This window comes from Apteryx rowi, unplaced genomic scaffold, assembly GCF_003343035.1.
Source record: "Apteryx rowi isolate R43461 unplaced genomic scaffold, aptRow1 scaffold_945, whole genome shotgun sequence".
In the NCBI taxonomy this organism is placed as follows: domain Eukaryota; kingdom Metazoa; phylum Chordata; class Aves; order Apterygiformes; family Apterygidae; genus Apteryx; species Apteryx rowi.
This window is the reverse complement of record NW_020451255.1, coordinates 65,092-85,193: the sequence shown is the minus strand read 5'-3', so window position 1 is coordinate 85,193 and position 20,102 is coordinate 65,092. Positions and strand designations below refer to the sequence as shown.

The window sequence follows — 20,102 nt, the reverse complement described above, 5'->3', positions numbered from 1 at the left end:
AGTTAACTCCTGAGCTGAACACAGGTGAGAATATAGCTTGACATTTCCACCCTACCGTCTATCTGGGAAGGAATATTAGAAAAGCAACAGCACTTCAGTAAACTGTTCGCGGAAACTAACAGTTGTTATAGATAGACACAAAGTATCTGCAAATCATTGCAGCCCAGCTAATTTCATTCATTCTCGTATATATATGTGTGTGTGTGTGTGTGCGTGCGTATGTGTGTATTATAATTAAGAATGTGCTGCCAGTGTCATGCTGATTGCAGTTCCTATACACTGCACATTTTAAGTCATGTTAAGGACATGTTTTAAGTCGTGTTAAGGACATGCCAAGAGTGGATTCTCCAGTGGCTGATTTAAACAGCAGATGTCATTGTAAAAGGTGTTTACTTAGCAGCAGCCATTTTGATTAAATCTATCCAGTTAGGCTGCAAATATGAAAGCAGAACCAGTTCATAGAAGTCTGCCTGCAGTATTTGTAAACACATATATTTTGGAAGAACTGTATATAGAAGCTTATATTGAGGGTTATACTGCTGTTTGGACTTTCTGCCCTTTCATATTTTGCTGCTGCTAAGTGTATACGTTTTTAATAATCACATTGCCTGCTAGCAGTGACTTTTTGTGAAGGTCATTTTTCTTGTGAAGTTAGAGAATGGACTTGAATTTCATTGAAGGGCTCCTTGAGCTGCAAGATCATTGTTTATGGAACTCTTTTGCATCTTGTACTACCTTTGAAGCCTCTTTAGAATTTTAACTAATGATATCTTCAAAGTGTCACTGTGCTCAAGGGCAAAAAAAGAAATCTCAAAATACACCTTATATTTAAAACTAGTTTTGAATAGCTTTGAAGCATGGTATTAGCTGAAAATAAAAGACCTAGATATACACTCCCAGCATGTGCACACACACAGAATTCAGGGTATCACCTAGTTTTTCATTCTCAGCAAAGTGTCCCTACACCATTGCAATGCATTTTTCTTCTATAGTACAAAGATCACCAGGTATATGGACAGTCTTCAGAATTTTTAGTATGTCATTGATAATATCTCAGCAGGTATCTTTTAGGAATCTTCCTCTGTGGAGAGGTTTTAGTTTTCAGTACCTCCTACATCGTTTCTAGCCTGTTTCTTCTCATTTTCCTTTTGTGGAAATACAAACCCTAGGTTGTATTTATATGCTTTTTTGTTTCTGAATAGAAGATGACAGATACTAGAATCCACATGCTATGCTTGAAACAAGAGAAACTGTGGTCTCAGCCATTGAATTTAAGTTGTTTGGTTTTGTAAAAGTCAAATTTCCTGCTTCCCACAAATGAGCACATGCTGAGTTGGCTTATAGGTAGGAGATCCGAAGTTTTACTTGATAGTTGTGCCTGATGTCTGCTGATATATTCCTCTAAAACATGTTAAATGTTAGTGGCAATGTATGAGAATATGATCAGTGGAATAGCTGTACTGTTTTGTTTTGTTTTGTTTTGTTTATTTCTTCCTGTAAAGTGTTCTCCTAGCCCTATAGCTAAGTATAGTGATTGACAGTTAGGACTCCTAGGTCCTTACAATGATGCCATTGGCTGACTCTGTTCTTCTTCTCTGTGACTTTGTATTTCTATTTGTAAACTAGGTATTTACAAAAGTACACAGATCTGATTTATAAAGTAATCTTCCCCACAAAACCATTTGTCTGTTTTTCTTCCATTTTATTCTTTTACTGTATCAAACTGCCAAGCAAATTTAGCTTATTCAGAGTGTCCTCGTATTTAAGATGTGCTTTTCTGTTGTTCCTTTTGATAGTTGTACCAGCAAAGCATGGTCATTTGCTGGATGTTTTACAATGGATTTCACAATTTTATGAGCATTGCTAACATCTTAGTTGCGCCAAATAATTTAGAACCTTGATTCAGAACATGAATCAAGATGGTCCAATGAACAGCTACTGCTGTGACAGAAGTGAAAAGACACTGGAGATTGTAACCTTCCTTTGAAGTGTTCAGTCCTAACTAAAGTTAGAGGTTGGGGGACTGTAACAGAATGCCTGCTTCCATTTGAGAAAATTTATGTTAGGAAGTAAGGACAGAAATTTATGCATGTCCCTGGAAGATAATTTCCCAAGTAATTCTCTGTGTGGAAAAGGACTAAAAAGACAAGAATTTTCAGACTATGCTTCCCAGCCTTTTGATGTCCACTGCATAGGGACTGCTTGTGAACAAAAGCCACCAGCCTGTTTGGAATCGCTATTTTGCTGACATGATCAAAAGGGAAGGCTTCAGCCTCTGCCCATTACCATTACCATTTTACTATTTTCCTGCCTGCCTGCTACATGGGCTTCCTTTTGCAATTTTTTTTTTTTCCTCTCTTCTGCTCAGACTGATTCACCCTTCTCATCCCTGGGAAAATCTCAACTGGAAAATGCAAATGAGATTATTGAGGAAAAGAAGACAGCAACATTTAGTATTCTCTTTGTATTAAGTCTTCTTTCTGCTTACTTCCCAAACTTTCTTCTGTTTCTGTTAGGGAGCTGTTGTTATTTGTGTGGTGTTGGTTAATGTTTCATACGTATTTAGGGTCCTGACCTTTAAAATTTTCTGTAGGAGTCTACAACAAATACAGCTAACAGTGCTTCTTCCCACTCCCTTTCTTTTCCTTGTTTTACACAACCAAGAGAAAATTCTTTAAAAGGTTTCAGTACTGAGAATTTATCATGGACATCTTTGGAGTCTGAAGCAAATAAAGGAGATATTCTGACCCCAAATTCAGCTGGTTTCATATTTTCTTGACCTTTTTGTTGTTTTCACTCACTTTGCTATTTAATCTTTGATTACAGGCCACTAAAGAAGTAATAGAGCGAGAAGCCCCAGGCATGGCCCTGGCAATGTTGATGGGATCACTTAATGTTACTCCTCTGGGCATGCTTTCTAGGTAAGAATATTTCTTTCAAAATATTAAGTGAACTATTTTCTTGGAAATACTCAAGGTAATGGAATAACTAGGCAGAAATAACGGATGACTGCCATTTTTCTCAAGACTAGAAGTCTTAACTTCAGAGAAGTGGTCAAATTCCAGGAATGGTAATTGCACTCTCTGCTTAAATTCCCTTTGGAGTTTCCATTAGGCACTGTGTTCTCCTGTATTTGCTTTGCCAAACTGTTTGTAATACTGATGCATGCTGTTAAACAGCTGTGTTTTCACAGAGCTGTGGCATTTCAGTGGTGAGTGAAGTATTCTTCTGTACATTGGTCATCAAGTACTAAAAGGCTTCCTTTAGCCAAAAAAAACCCAGATAAATGCAAATGTATTGTTTGGATGTTGTGTTTTATTCCAGTATCAGCAAAAGCTCCTTGATTAAGTTAAAAGGTATTTGATCCCATGCTTTCAGATTTTAGTACTTTAACTCCTGAAATTTGCTATTTCCCACTAAATAATTAGTAACTTTCTTTCACTATTTTTGCTTCTTTTCTATCAGTGACATCTCTTGTTACCCTGTATTTCTTTCAGCAATTTCTCTTTGTTGTGTTCCTTGCAGATCTTCAGGGTTATGCTTCATTTTACCTATGATAGACTTAGTATCAATACATTTCATAAGTTAATTTGTTCTTGCACATTGTTTCAAGGTAACTAAAAAACCCAGTGACTCTTACAGTTTTTTTGATTTCTTATTGAATAATGGGGATACAACAGCAAAATAATTATAGAAGTAATGAATAAAGAAGGAACTTGCAAATATATTTGATAAGAGGTGCTTGCATTTTTGATGAACATTTAGATGAGAGTTTTAGAGATTTGACAGGGTATTTTAAAACTTTTTCTACCACTTCGTGTGGGTGAAAGGGCAACATGACCAAGTTAACATCTTTGGATTCTGTCCAAAATAGCAAGTATTATCATTTTTATATCTGATATAATATTTTATATTATAGTTTGCCTTTATCTGAAGGGAAGGGATAACAGTGAGTGCAGCAGCAAGGAGAGGGAAGGTTAACTTAGCTATTCTGTTCCTGATTAAGAGGAGGATAGCTGTTTAGATGATACTGCATAAACAAGTTTGATTTAGGGGGTGGTATGGTCAGAGTGGCTAAAAGGATGGTTGTAATGGTAGTGGAACCAGAATGCAGGATTGCACCCTGACTCTTCAGTACATAGAGCAAGAAAATGACCCTTAACTACAGCCACTTTCAGTAGTCATTGAAGAGAATGACAGGACATAGCTTTTCTCTGAGTCTATACTGAAAATGTTTTACAAAGATACTGCATGCAATCATATTAGGCCTTCAAAACAATTTCCCACCAAAACCCCATATTTCAGGCCTAGAAGTAATCAGCATACAAAAGGCTCGTATTTGTATAACATTATTAAGATCATAAAGTCAAGTGCACAAAAATTGCCTAATTCCAGCATTATGGTTTCTTGTGCAATCTCAGCTCTGTGTGATTGCACGTATGTGTTACAATTCTTTTTTCTTTTTTTGTAGAATTCCTCTGCAAGTGTTAAAGCTAGATGGGGCAAAAATTTACTTTCTTTTGTTTGATTGTCATATGTGTACTCCTATATCATTTTTGCTGCTCTATATTCAGGATCTTCTCTGAATGCATACTTGCTTCTTCTGGGACTTACACTACTTCTTACTATAACCCATAAATTAGCTACAAACTGCTAATATATTTTCACAGAAAACCCTGTAAATTGAGGTCATTTTTTTATCCCCCTTTTACAATAAGAACTGAGGCATACATTGATAGAGGTCAAAAACATTCACTAATTTTAGGTATACAATTTGAGAAGTGTAGATTTTGATTTTTGAGAATACTTAGCATTAAATGTCACTTGTTCCAAGCTTAGCTCTCATTGACTTCATTTTGACTTTTGAATAATCAGCACTTCCACAAATCAGACCTCTGTGTGTCAAGCTGAACATACGGAAGTGAGGAACAGGCAAGTACTTACTATTTGTGAAAAGTCTGATTATGCAACTTGTCCAGCAGTACATAGAAATTTTGTGGCAGAGACAGTGTAGTTTTTGATTTTGCAGAGTAGCTTGCCAGCTGTGAAGCCAGGCTTTCTGTTACTGCTCACAGTCCAACCTGCCCAAATAAGACCAGTGTCTTGCATGCAATAATTACATTTCTTATGTAACCTTGATTTGTCACAGAAACATCTGGGAACTAAATGAGGCAGGTATGATTTAGTTTTAAAAAGTTATTGCACTAACTGCACATGAGTGAGACAAATTTAATGACATCAGACAGCTTCAGTTCTAGAGGTTCCTTCTCTTGCATAATATACTCTGCACCTTTTGTATCATTCTTATGGATAATTTTGCATGTAATTTCTTGTGCTTTTAAAAGGAAACAAAAACAAAAGTTGCATTATGCATCATCATTAAGCTTCTATGAATCACCCACAATTTTGGAAACATTAGGTCAAGCACATTGACTTTTATCACTTGAACTTACAGAAATTGTTATAGGTTATAAGTTGTCTTCCAGCATAGGTTACAGGTTGTGGGCCAGCATTAGGAAGTGGTACTTACTGATGAACGGGGAGCAGTGAGACTGTCATATTTTGGATTCTGTTCCAAGCTCCAGCAGGGAGTATCTTGGAGGGTCATAGAAGTTTCTCTGTGCTGGGAGTGTTTCCTTTTCTTCTCTGTGACCTTCGAACTGTCCTTGTCCCAGAATTCTCTCTTCACTTCACCTGATTCTTTATCCAGCTCAGCTCCCCTTGCCATTCTGGTCTTTACTGAGGCTTTTAAACCCACTCTCTAACTCCTTACCCACATATTCAGTTCTTCCCCATCACAGCTTCCTCCCAGAGAGGTTATGTTTTTTTCCAGTGCGATCATGTTCTCCTCTACCTCTGCATCAGACCTCTCTCTTTCTTCCCACATCCACTGTTTTCCTGTCTTCCCCCAGATGCTATTTTTCCTTTCACTCCCTTGCTTCTATTCCTATTCTTCTTTCTCAGGCTTCTCTTTTTTTTCTTAAAATCTGTGCTCTGTATCACAAGGCTGAGGGTGACAAGAGATACACAGCATCTCTCTCAAGTGTTCCTCATTTTGAGGAATATTGTTCATTTATCTCGCAAGTTACCCAGAAAGCATGCACATTCTGTGTTTTTTATATTGTGAGCACAAACAATATTTTTTGCAAGCCATGCAGTTCTTACTTGCTTTTACTTTCTTTTGCATGTTCTTGAGAAATTTTTGGCAGCTCCATTTCTGTTTTGAGCCACTAGATGTGATTGTTAGCAGCCTAAACTTCTCACTTGCTGGACAGTGGCTGCTGTTTTAGTCCTTTTTTATTCTTGGTGGTTGTACTGGTCATTTAGCTTATATTGTTCAAAATTACTTAAAGCAGAATAAAGAAGTCAAGAAGGAGATTATTATGTGTCAAACACCACTGTGAATAATTCCTGTTTCCCATATTTTGAATCTGTGATAAGTTACCTCATGCATATGGAACTTGCTGGATTGGGTTGTTTCACCACTGTAGCCAGTGGAAAAAGTGCATTTCTGTAACTTAGGCTCTTCATCTTTGCATTGCAGTAGCACATTCCTATACTACCTAGAATTCTGTCTTAACTTGAAGGTACTTTCTTGACTTGGAGGTACATGTAAAAAGTAAATACAGGGAAAGAGAGGCTAGGGGTCAGGCAGTATTCAAGCTGACAGTTGAAAATAAGACTTCTCTCCTGTTCAGACTGGCTTGACTGTGATATCAGACATTCCTTTTTGTGGCACAGAAAAAGCCCCCAAGCTATTTGATTGTGAACACTATGACAGTTGTCACAAGAAAACTTGTAACCCTGCTAGAAAATGCCATACTACAAATAAATGACATTAATCAATTTGTATAAGAAATCCAGGAAAGTTAGCCACCCCACAAACCATGTTCTTTGACTCAAATTTTCAGTCATGGCCTATCAAGAAATTTATTTTTCTTCATTCTGTCTTTGTTTATGGCTTGTGTTTTTATTTGCTAAGGAGATGGTTACATAATTTCTCTCAGGCTGTTCTTTCCATATCTGTGTAGTTTGCTTTTGTGCTTTTCTTTTTTTCTTATCCCCCATATCCCAGTCCTGTTTTTTTTTCACCTCTAGCTTGGTAAACAGTGCAGAAAAACAGGAGACACTATTTCCAAACTCCATACAAAAATCTTTTTTTGTTGTTGGTGGGTTTTTTGTTTGTTTTTAAGTATTTAGCTAAAAAGAACAGGCTATCTCTAGAAGGCCATAAAAAGAATAAGAACAGCACTATTCAGCACCTGAGTGTTTAAGTTCAGCCTTGTATCAAGACCAAAGTAATGTCCTAAAGATAAAAAAATAAAAATAAAATTTTACTACTTTGATAGCTGTTTTCTTCTTTTTTTGAGGGTGAAGAAAAGACTTTTAGGAAGAATTAGATTTGAATTGCATAAGTGTAATTTTCACTTGAGAATTACTTCCTTCTGTGTCTTTCTCATGTTGTATCTTTAAAAAAAAAAGAAATGAAATATTTGAATTAATGCAACCAGCATGACTTAGTATTTTTACCTAGCAAGCCAAACAGTATTTGACATCATCAACCATGTTGCAAAGGAACCATGTGTTTGAACAAATAGGAAATAGATCAAAGAATGTATTTGATGCAAATAAACAATAGAATTAAGAGACCACAGATGTAAATAAGATGAAAATCTTGCCAGTCTTTATACTGTCCGTTGAATGTCAGAATATGTCAGCCTTGTCTGATTCTTCTAAAGCTTCTCCTGAGCCATTTTATCAGAATATGATCAGCAAACATTCTTAGATATTGTAGATTGATCTGACAAGTGCTGATGAATAATAGAATTTCTCTTAAATGCTATCTTCATGTTTTTACAGTGGAGAAAGTTGTCTGCAAAAATTTCACTCCGTTTTTCTTTCTTTTCAGACCTGTATGTGGAATCAGAGGGAAAACTCTCATAATTAATCTGCCAGGTAGCAAGAAAGGATCACAGGTAAGAAGTGTTCATACTGATCTACTAATGAGGACCTATCATAAGTACCTCTTATTGTTTTGAATGGTAGAAATTACCTACTACAACAAATTTTACAAAAATTAATTGAAATGCCTATTCATATAACTGAAAGCATCGTCACTCTCAGTCAGGGAAAATGCAGTTCCAGTCTGATTGAAGGTGCTATGCACAGGAGAGCATTACATATAGTGCAAGAGAGTGCTAACTGTAGCAGACAGTGCTAATGAAAAGGATCTAATGGTCTCTTATACTTCCTCCTTCTTTTCTAGTCAGTCTGTACCTGATTTCTGTCTAAAACTTCAAGGATGCATTCTTTTCCACACAAAAGTAAGAGAAAGTCCTTGTGTATGATAAAACCTGCTGGAGTATGAAGAATACTCCCAATTTTGGTCAGAAAGATGGAAAACCAGAACATCATTTTTAATAACATAAGGATTTTTTTAGTCTTTGGTATATAGATATCAGACTTTACACTTTATGCACTTTGTTTTCTTCTTGCGTTTTGCTCAGTTTGGACAGGGAAATTAGACTTTCCGGTTTTTTGCATGCTTACTTTCTGGCAGTTTTATATTACTCACACATGACATTCTAAGATTTCATTATTGCATAAAAATAAGGATTCTTCCTTTACTTTACAAATTTATTGCTATTTACTACTGTTATTATTATTTACTACTATTTTTAAAAGAATGTAAAAATGTGAAAATGAATTTAGAAAGTTAGGAAAACATGCAGGTGAGAGTTCAAAGTGGACGATATCAACTCAATTTTGTATTTCTCTGTCTCTGAAGGATAGCCTTCTCAAACCTACACATACTTGGTATAGATATGGATTTTCAGTTGACATGGGAAAGTCTGTAACCTTTCCAGTGTGTGCAAATGTCATGTCACCTCCTTTTTTCCCTTATTCTTGGCGCATGGGATTTTAAGGTAAAGTACGTCTGCCATTATTTAAATTCAGCTAATCATCTGATAGAACAGATCATTTTGCCATATGAGCACTTCTCAGTTGCATGGCGGCTTTGCTTTTGACTTCCGTTTGTCTAATCCTAGTTTAGATGTGGTTGACAGAGACCGTTGATGCCAGATGTACCATCCTCACATGGCTTCCTCTAGCGGTGGCTCCACAACTTAACCATCAGCATCCCACCAGTGTCTCACGTAATTTCACCTGGGATCCACGATCTGTCCTCATAAGCACTGCCACCTCCTTCTCACTTACGTGCCATCTCCCTTCCTTTTGGGAAGAAGCTATCTCCCTTTAACCAGCCATGGCTATAAATCTTTCAGACACTTAGTCCTCTACACTGTAGTCAGCATCTGTGCCATACAATTGCACTTCTGCTATTTGTCACTTTCTGCTAGGAATGTAACTACTGGGTAGTCACTTTCCTAAGATCCCTGTCATGCAGCTCTGCTATATCAGGAAGTAAGAGTATTTCCTAGCACTGAGAACCATAAAACAYGTTCCCCTATTTTACAGAGGATCAAGGTACTACAGTAAGTATGTTTTAGTATAAAGGAGAAAATAATGATAAGAAAAGAAAAAAGAATTGAAATTTATCTTGGTCTTGAGAGGAATAAAGGCCTTATATCAATAAGTCCAAGTACAGAATGATAACTCTAGCCACTGCCATCTCAGCTATTCAAGAAGGATCATTAATACCTCTTGATTTTTCTGATGCCCATTTCCACATTGCCATATAGGCATCCAACAGGAAATATTTATTCTTCATATTGAGCAGGAACTTCTGTCAATACAAGGATCTACTGTTCATTCTTTCAGCAGTTCAGGGAATCTTCATCAAGGTGCTTGGTAGTCATTGGCTATGTCAGCCATTTTGGGGGAGAATAGTCAGAGTTAAGGGTGAATGTCCAGGTTTTGAGTTAGGTACTTTGATAAAAGAAATTAAGGAATGTGGGGAGATGATAGACATGCTGTCAAGGTGCAGCCAGGGTGCACAACTAGAGGTCAGAACTACAGGGTGCGGTATGGACCGTATCTGCCATAGTGGCCAATCTGATGAGGTTTGGGGTTGCTCTGTAGCTGTTGCAGAGGAGTGATGCACTTCACTCATAAGAGGGAAGCAGCACTATGTTTATTGTGGTTAGATAGCGACTTAACAAAGTTCAATCGTAAATAAGAACAATTTAACGAGGTTCGATTGGCAAGGTTCACTCAGTTATTTACTGCTTGAAGGACAGGGTCAGATGCGTGTGCAACGGAGACCCTCCCGTTGAGTCACGAGGTTCAGACTGGACCCCCTTGCTTTCTAAACTCCTTTGGAGAGCAGCCTAGGTGCGGCTGGATCCAATCCTAGTCTCAGACTTGGTCAACGGTTTATGTCTAAGGGATTATGTGCGCAATTAGTCAGAGATATAACTCAGCAAAGTTTCACGAAGTTCACAAAAGTTCAGCATGCTATTAATCACTTACCGAGGATCTGTCGCGGGTAAGGAATCTCTCAACCTCGAGGAGTAACCCTGAGAGGCGTCCCTGCTCAAGGGGAGGTTCTGCAGTGCAGCCTGCTGCCATGCAGAAGAGCTCAAGGGGGTCTGGGCTGCCCCCTATTTATGGGGGGGGGAGATGATTGACTCATAGTCATATTTGCATACTAGACGGCCTTAGTAGGTGCATGCTCAACTAGCCCCCACATATATACTGTTTGCAGGGAGGTCAGGTTGAGGGGGAGAGAACATGTTGGGGGGGGAAAGGAGCACACCATCACAGTACCTGTACATGGATAACTGATTGCAAAAAAGCAAATAAAACTACAGTTCTGTCCATATCTGTAACCATTCTCCAACTTTTCAAAAGCCTTTCAAGATTAGCACCCAGAGTTGCATCTCATTCCTAGCTTGTCCATAGAGTTCACTTGAATGGCATCAGTCTCCATAGCAGCAGTCTTTCTTCTCTAAGAGAGAACTCAGATAATACAAAACCTCATTCAGTGCCTAAATTTCATCCCTCCTTTCCACAGTGAAATCTGGCCTAACACATTTAGGATACATGTCAGCATGCATGTTTGTGACACTTCTTACCAGATTACATCCTCAAGTTTAGAAGCTTCACTTCAGACTTTCTTTTTGAAGTGTATAGCTCTCAGCCTTGAGGTAATAATCACCTGACTGATCAGGTTATCTTTGATTCACCTTTTCAACTCCTTCCAGATAGGTCCCCTCACATTAGGATGGAGTATTCACTTAATTAGTCTGACAAGTTTGGGGTAACTGGCCCTCCAGAAACTTCATGTCAATATTCTGGAATTCTGATTAGTATGAAATACACAATGTTTTTTTCAGTCTTGCTTTATTTGGCAAATACCAAATGCAGTATACTTCTGTATTCTAGTTCAACAAGCAAGATGTAGTGTCTCATCATCTACAAGGAAACAGTAGCTCTCAGAAATTGTGCATGAGGTGATGCATACATGGTCTCTATTTGGGGTATTTTGAAAACAGTTTGCTTCCTCCTAGACTAGGAAAGGAACAGTCAGGATACTCCAATACTCACAACTTTTATAGGAGTTTTGGATGACTCTTTCACTATTACATGTTAATTGAAGGTGTTTGTTCTGGTGCAATCACTTCCATCAGAACAGTGGAAGAGATCTGGGCCTGGCTGTTTGACATCTCTTCGACAATATTATTTTAGAAGCTCTTCCTGTGGAACTCCTGAACATCTTCCAAGAGTGGTTACTGAATTTCAGCTTAATTAGGAGAGAAAATTGCCTTTCCCACAGCAAATTGCTTCTAGGGCTGAGATTTTTCTTCACAAATAAACATTAGGAGGATTCTTTTTGTATTAGTAAGACTAGATCTTTCCAGTGGTCTTTCTGCCTGTGTGGTTGGCTGATAGATCCAGAAAATCAGCCTTCTCGGCACATATACTACTAACCAGCATAGTGGGCTATAAAACCTGATATGAAACTGATAAGGTAGATCCTCCATCACTCATGAAAACACAGTGGTCTTGATAAAAGATGTCTTCACCATCTTCATGCATCTAACAAATGCATACCTGAAAGTCTATTGACATCTTCTGAAAATGTTACTCAATCACAGAGGACACAGTACTAATGTGATATTTGGCAGAGCAGTCCTGAAGTCACTGTTTGCTTGAAAGACAAACATCTAGAGAAATATAAAGAATGTTTGTGTGCTGTCACCTGGAAGTAGAGGAAGAAATGTTTTTTAATGCTATTATTTTACGGAGTAATCACAGTTTTTCAGATGCAGTGTCTACATGTTTCACTTTATGGAGTCTTTAAGCCCTTCCATGATTCTGTGATTCCTTAGAGTCTTTTTAGGAAATCTGATGAGATTCTGAAATTGAAATGAAATTAAAATATCATCAAAACATGCACCAAGCATGAAGGAGGGTGGGGCATGGGTATACCTACTTGAAAGTCTTTCAGTTATGAGTGGCAAGGCATATGTATGTACATGCATGAACCCACCAATGGGCTCCACATCTCAGAGAACTGGTTTCCTGGTAAGTAGATTTTTTTCTGAAGTCTATATCTCTTTTGCTGAATTATGAAGGAGATAAAGCAGTCTACAGTCTCTGGCCATTTTTATTATGTTCAGTAGTACTCCTAACATGCTAGTTAGAGAAAAAGTTGTCACTTTCTGCCCTGAGGCATTCAGACAATGAAGGTAGATAAACTGTATAGAGAGGATGAGGAAAAAAAATGGAAAATGTAAATAAGTATTTTTAACAATAATTTGACATATAAGTAAATAATAAAAAGGTAATTCTGCTGGAAAGAAAAAATATTGTATGATTTCATTATATAAGCAAAATTTGTATAAGCTCTTGATTATTTGTTGCTGTCTTGCTGTTAATCTGTTCTGTCATAATTTATTTTAATATAAAACATCTTAAGAGTGTGAGATTTCAGCAGAGATTTTTAAGGCATATAGCAGAGAGAATTATTCTGTAACAGGCGGGATCTCAGGAACCAAATAGGTAGGATAAGTTGTTACCAGGAATTTCTCTCATTAGAATTCTCTCTCTTTTATGACTTGCTAATTTCCTTTCCATCTCATTAATATAATCATATAAGAAGCTTTTATGAAGCTATGAAATTGCATCAATATATGTATGTATGATGAAGTACTAAATATTAATAGAAAATGGTAGCAGTGTAAATGCTTCATATCAGAGATGAACACAAATACAATATATACTTTCCATTAAAATGGAAAGAGTTGAATATCGGAGCGGTCTGAACTGAATACGTAAAATTTATTCCTTCTTACTGTATAAGTATCTCCCTTTTAATGAGTGACAAGTGCAAATTCACTTCTAAAAAGGAGAGGCGTGCCCTGTTAGGACAAAAACGTTATTATAATTGAAGGAGAAGAAAGAAATACTTCAATCGAAGTATTATTAATAACTGTTTGCTCATGCTTAGTTTTGATCAGAACACCACTATAAAAACTTCCCTTTACCAAAGAGTTTAAACTTTACTGTGAATGAAATCATCAGGTACTGTCCAACTCAGAATAATTGTTACTGGAAATGACATTGGTGGCAAAAGATCACAGACTAGAATTTTAAATTCTGGATTCAGTTTTTAACCTTGCAAATAAGAAAAATAAATAGTTTTTCACTAGTCAACTCCCCCTGTTTCATGAAGAGAAAGTATACTGGAGAGATCTCTCCTGTCCTATTACTGTCACCATTTCTATCTATACTTCTAGTAGCTAATTGAAAAATTGAGCTTGGCAAACTCAATTTTACTTAAGGCTACTATAACACAATACCCAACACAAACCCCTGTACTCAGAGCATCCAAACTTCTTAGTGTTACAAATTCATCATGTGTGTGCTGTAGCCCTAATATTGCATTTGCAGTCATGTGATTCTGTGATTCTATGAGAGATGTTAAGTGTTCCCACTTCAGAACAACTCTGTGCTCGATTGCGTGCCAGAATCTGGAGCGTTCTTTGCAATGCTGGTGTGGAAGTGAGCAAAAGGAAAGATATGGGCAATGACAAACATGTTTTCTGCAGAGAACGCTTGTGTGGCATGTGCCATTGAATCAAGAGTTGTAAATACTTCCTTTTTTTGTCTTACAAAAGCTATTTAATGCTATGAAAGAGACAAAAGTGTGATATTACCAGATGCTCATTGAAATCATTGGATCTATGACAATTTGCATAATTGTACTAACAATTGCCTAAAATAGCATGAGTTTAGAATACTCATTGGGAACCTATTCATCATTAGGCAGGCCAATGAGGCTTCATTTCGGTGGTAGGAGTAGGGAACATATTCTCTAATGGGTTAATAAATAATGTACTTTTTCAATAACATATTTATTATTATTATTATTATTATTATTATTATTATTGATCAGTTCAAAGATTGCTGTCCTTGTCCACCACTTCCTTGAGGTCTGCTTTCTTATTGACATGATGTTGGTTGTATACTTTAATTTTTTAAACCATTTTTAAAATATTACTCTGGAGGCATAAGAACACTGACCTTTACAGTTACATTAAGAGTTATATTTCTTTATTAAATTTACATTTTTTTATATGAATTCACTATATACAGCATTTTATGCTCATCTAGTTTACTCCATTTCTTCAGAGTGCTAGCTTGAATGTTTAAAAAATCTATAAATCTTTTAAGTAGTCTGACCTTTCATTACTCTTAAAAAGAGCATTTAAAAGGTGGGTTCTTAATTGAAAGCTCTGGAGAAGTGGAATGTGTGTGAGTCATGTTTTTAACTGACAAAGTGGCTAATGTAAATTCTAATAATTTCTGATGGATAGTTTTGTTTTCATGATCATTTTTATTTATCGAAAATATATGTTAACAATATCTATTTACTAAATGTTTTTCATTATTTATTTTCTGGACACTCCAGAATCAAAGATTCCATTTAAAAAAAAGTTTTTCTTTCCTTATGGTTGAAACAAAACCAAAAATGAAGCAAATGCAGCAAAAGCAGTAATGTCAGCTTCTTCAACCCAGCAACTCACATGTTCCCTAAATGCACTGCCATGGCAATTCATTGTTTTGGCCCCACCATCATTCTGCAGTCATATAACCTACATACGTATTCTTCTCAAATAACATGAAGAAAAGTACTGAGGTGCCTGGCAGGAGGATGAGAGACAATGGTCATAAATTGAAGCAGGGGAGCTTCCAAGTGGATAAAAAGAAAAAAAAAAACACTATGAGGATAATTAAGCGTTAGAACAGGTTATCCAGAAAGGTAGTGGAGTCTTCATTCTTGGAGGTTTTCAAGGTTTGACTTGACAAAGCCCTGATCAACCTGTCTGAATTCAATATTGACCCCAATCTGAGCAGGAGGCTGCACTAGATGACATTCTGAGGTTCCTCTCAACCTGAACGAATCTTTGATTCTATGAAGTACTAGCAAACTTTAGCAGCAGAGGTAGCCATGTGTATGACCATTATGGAACAAGAGGACACATTACACAAGAAGAGTTACATAGCATTTACATTTTTTTTTCTCCAGCCATAGAAAAGAAACTTTCTAATTTTTTTAATATCGTAGAGCAAGGAGAGGTTTAAAAAATAGATTATTTAAGAACAGTTTTTCTGAGTTACATGAAATTATAATGACGTCAGCATAGTTTATCATTCTTCCAGTTTATAGGATAAGTCCATGAATAAAAAAGTATATCATTATATAAAAGCGTAATTATGGAAACCCTTGTGAATTGTTCTCTAAATGTGAAAGAACATAACAGGAACGAGGTGAAGCTAATATCCCTGCAGGGATAGAGTTAATGGTTTTTTTTTATTCTGCATTTCTGTAGCATTCTGCCAACTGCTGTGAACTGGTTTCTGCATTATGTATTCAGGAGAATTTGACTCTTGTTCTCCTAAATTTTAATCCAATATTAGGTTAAAGTAGCTCTAACTGTTGTACAATTTAGTGTATTTGGATGAAGAATAAAAAAGTATATTGCATAGTCCCTGGTTCAGGTTCTGGGTTTTTTCCCCCTCAGTGAGCAATTGCACAGGGCATTTAGGGTTTTATTTATGGTCAGGTGGAAAAATATATCTAAATCCCAAATATCCCTTAAGAGCAAATCTGACAAATCCCTATTTAATTCTGCAGGTAACTTTTCATAGTCATTTCTCTTCTTGTTGTGCATAGGAATGCTTTCAGTTTATACTGCCAGCCCTACCTCACGCCATTGATCTTTTGCGGGATGCCATTGTAAAAGTAAAGGAAGTACATGATGAACTTGAAGATCTACCTTCACCACCACCTCCTCTCTCTCCTCCTCCAACCACCAGCCCTCACAAGCAGACAGAAGACAAAGGAGTACAGTGTGAGGAAGAGGAGGAAGAAAAGAAGGATAGTGGAGTTGCATCAACAGAGGACAGTTCCTCTTCACATATAACTGCAGCAGCCATTGCAGCTAAGGTGAGTCTGGCTTGTTTCCATAAGAGGCACTTTAGTTTCAGTCTCAGGTACTTTCCACTGGTATTTATTTGCATGTTAAAACTCTGTGTTGATGTTGGTGTTTTGATGTATTTTAGGTATGTTTTCTAGAAATGCAGCTTCATAAAAATCTGTGAATCCTGTTTTCTTAGGTGATCACAAATTTTAGTGGAACACCATGTTTGATATCTTGATGATAGCATGCATTTTTATGATACAATGTGATATGACAGATTATTTTTAGTGGTTTTTTTAGTTCAAAGTGCCTACATGCCTGAACAAAGTCCAGTAAGTGGCATATTAAAGAATCACAGGAGAATTTTCTAAGCGACAGTATCCATTTTGAAAAGACAACATTATTGGTTTCTAAAAACAATGATAAAAAATATGACAGAGAGGTAGCAGATTAAGTAAAAAGCTATCCAGAGTACTGTATTCCAATCTACATGTCTGTGTAAGAGATGTGAAATTCTGCCACAAAACTGTCATTACATTGTCTTTAAGTATATTGCTTTAACCAGTAATTATAGATCGATATTACCCAAACCAAAAAAATAAATTTTAGACTATAAAATGAAAAAAAAATTAATATAACACTTGCAAATAATTATTTCAGTTAAAATGTTAAATATGTTTTCCAAAGAAATACTATATTATTTGAAGCATTATATAATTTTTACCTCTGTTTTATACCTTCAGTTTACAACTAGAAAGACAATGCATTTCTATATGTTTGGGAAGGGTTTTTTTCCAAAATAATTTATTCTATATTTACTCTACAAGTTGTACTTTTAATTCCTACTATGGGAAGTGAAAATCTAAATAACTCAAAATGATAATAAACAACTTCTAAATCAAAACAGCAACATTCTGACTCCAAAAATGTGAAATCAAGTCTAATATGTTTTGACATTTCTAAGACAGCTGCAGCTGGAGATCATCTCCTCATGTATAGAAAAACACAATTATGTATATCTTTACAGGAATGAATGAAGCTAATTATCACTTGCAAGCTTCAGTTTTTGTTAATGTAAATTTTAAATTCATTAATTTCTTTTGATATGGGCAAAGACATATAATCTGTGTGATTTTTAAAGGCAGAAGATACCTGAGATCTAAACTGGCTGTGTTCATATGAGTTTGGCATTTCAGTGTCCCATTTGTTTCACCTCGTTCCCTTTCGGTCATTTGCTTGTATAGTTTCATGTTTTCCTGTCACTGTATTCATAGCTGTTGTGTTGTGCATTAGAAGCATCCATCCTACACCAGTTCAGCTGTTATCATGGCAAAAGGTGAACAGCCCATTCCTGGTCTCATCAGTTATTGCCATCACGCAGCAGTCAGTGCAGGAGAACCGGTAAGACACACCTACAAGAGGCTTTTGCACTAACAATATCTGAAGATATGCCTGCCTCCTATTCTAGTGTATGAACAGACGGTGTTATTTATTCTATTCTAACAAATAGACATCAGTGCTATCTTTTAGAAAACATACTACAGAAAATATTCTGTTTAAAATATGAAGCTAAACAGGGTAAAATTCATGTTGGATGTGTCAGTTTGCATCATTTGGCTGCTGAGATAATCTTTGCTTTAAAGCCTGTGTTTCTGATCAGTCGTCAGCTTTATAATCTAATATATTCATTTATTGAATATAATTAAAATAATCTTCTAAAATCATAACCTTAGAGCTATGAAATTTTGGTAACTTTTTCCCTTCATTTGCATTGCTTTGCTTTTTTTTTCCAACAGCTTTTGTGTCAACATAATGCACCATTTCTACCAGCCATTCATAATTTACTTTCATCACTTACAGTTTCCCCTTTATTCTTATATTCTGTTTTGAAGTACTATTTCTCAAAAACAGAAGACTTGAGGAGTCCAGATATAGGGGACTCTTATTATAAATTATTAAATTTCAGTGAAGAATAGGCAACTATTTCAATGAATGGTAGGAGAGAAATGGTAACTCCAGCTTTAGGTTGGTCCATACCCTGATATTATAACCTGGCTCCAACAAAATATTGTACTTTCTTTTCCATCTCTCAAAGGTTTAGTTTAGATGTGAATCAAGACAGAATAATGGCTGTAGTGACATCAAGAATAAAACATAATTTATTGGATGCATAACTGTAGGTTAGAGAAACCTAAGGAAAGCCGTTGGTCTAGAGAGGCATATACTGTCTGACCAGTTCGTTCTGTGTCAGTCAGCAAACTGAAAGTCAGTTCTTGGGACAATATGTCACTAGTTTTGTTGACTAGAAGCTGCACTTTTTTCCCCTTAGGCTAATAATTTTCGCCCCTTAGGCTAATAATAATTTAAGCCGTCAGTCAGATGGTGTAATGCCTCTGTATTTAGGACATGATGACCATATTTATTGAAAAGTCATTTAGGAAATGGGAAAGGAGGCTTTAAATTTCACACAGCTGACAATAAAGCTGTGTATATATATATATGTGTGTGTGTGTGTGTGTACACACATATTTATTCCAGTAGTTTCATTTTTTGCTGTTGAGATTAATGAACTAGGCATATATATCAATATCAGCTCTATATTCTTCAGGATCATTAAAATAGTGGACTCAGCCACTCTCTGAAGCATGTTATTAAACTATCATCCTGGCTTCTGTGCTGTTTGGCTAATTAGTCTTGAACAACCATATTTTCCCTTTGTCTTCAGCTTGCTTAGCTGATTATCGTCCCAGCTGGAAATTTACCTAGATTTTAATTTTCTCACAGGCAAAAATAAATACTTCAGATGCAGTTCAATGGAGACTAGAATTGTCTCAGTCATTTTTTTGCAGAGAGAGGTTTTGTTCTGAAAGAGGTTAAAAAACCTAGCTATTTGCCTACAGGGAATGAGACGACAGGTAATATCTGGTTACTCTGGAGTAACCAGAGTAACTACAGGGAGACCTGGTTCTTGCTATCGTCTGCAAAAGGGATATTCTGTTTGTATTGTGGGATCTTACGTGAAGTATATGAAAGAGGTAATGGACCCATACACAATCACATCAAGATGCATGCAACCTTTTGTCTGAGGAGCAAAAAAAAGGTATCTTATTTGAGGATTTAAAACTATTACTTCTTTTATTGTGTCCTTTTTTGGTTTATGCCATTATCAAAATTTAGGGTTTTTGCAGCAATGTCCTTAATCATGGTTATTAAAAGGAAGTATTAAAAGTTGTAGGTGGTATCAGAGCTATGCCAGTATGAAACTTAAGATTGTCACCCTTTCTGTGTATTTAACATATTTAAGGTGGAATCTCAGGAGAAAATGAGAACAGAGGTAAATGGTGCTTTTGACTACAGACTGTATACTGTTTGCCTAATCAGAATATCTTTGTTCCTGTTTGCCTCTATTTATACCACCCCTCTGGGGTCCCATTTGCAACAAACCAGAATACTCCAAGTAGAGGCTGGTTGGTCACTGTTTCTGGAGAGGAAGATATCCTCAGCATAATTGTACATAATAATGAGAAACTCTACTGACTTCATAATTTATAGTGGAAATTGCAGTGCAGGTTACTTAGGTAAAGATCCTCTGAGGAGAAGATTTTTTTTTAAATGCTGACAGAAAATGACTGGCACAAAAATACTGTCAGTTTAAAAACACAGCAATAGAGCAGAAAGCACTTATTCTAAAGCAGTGAAATCCCCCCT

The 20,102-nt window shown here is 36.4% G+C and overlaps 1 protein-coding gene across 1 annotated transcript in view; it reads left to right on the top strand.

The window, feature by feature from the left end:
- LOC112978593 (gephyrin-like) overlaps positions 1 to 20,102 on the top strand; it is a gene marked incomplete at both ends in the record, with an annotated part of 234,005 nt that overhangs the window by 151,574 nt on the left and 62,329 nt on the right. The window contains 4 exon segments of the mRNA XM_026092193.1: positions 2,827 to 2,921; positions 7,910 to 7,976; positions 16,148 to 16,420; positions 17,688 to 17,795. Coding sequence (XP_025947978.1) covers positions 2,827 to 2,921; positions 7,910 to 7,976; positions 16,148 to 16,420; positions 17,688 to 17,795 — 543 coding nt within the window.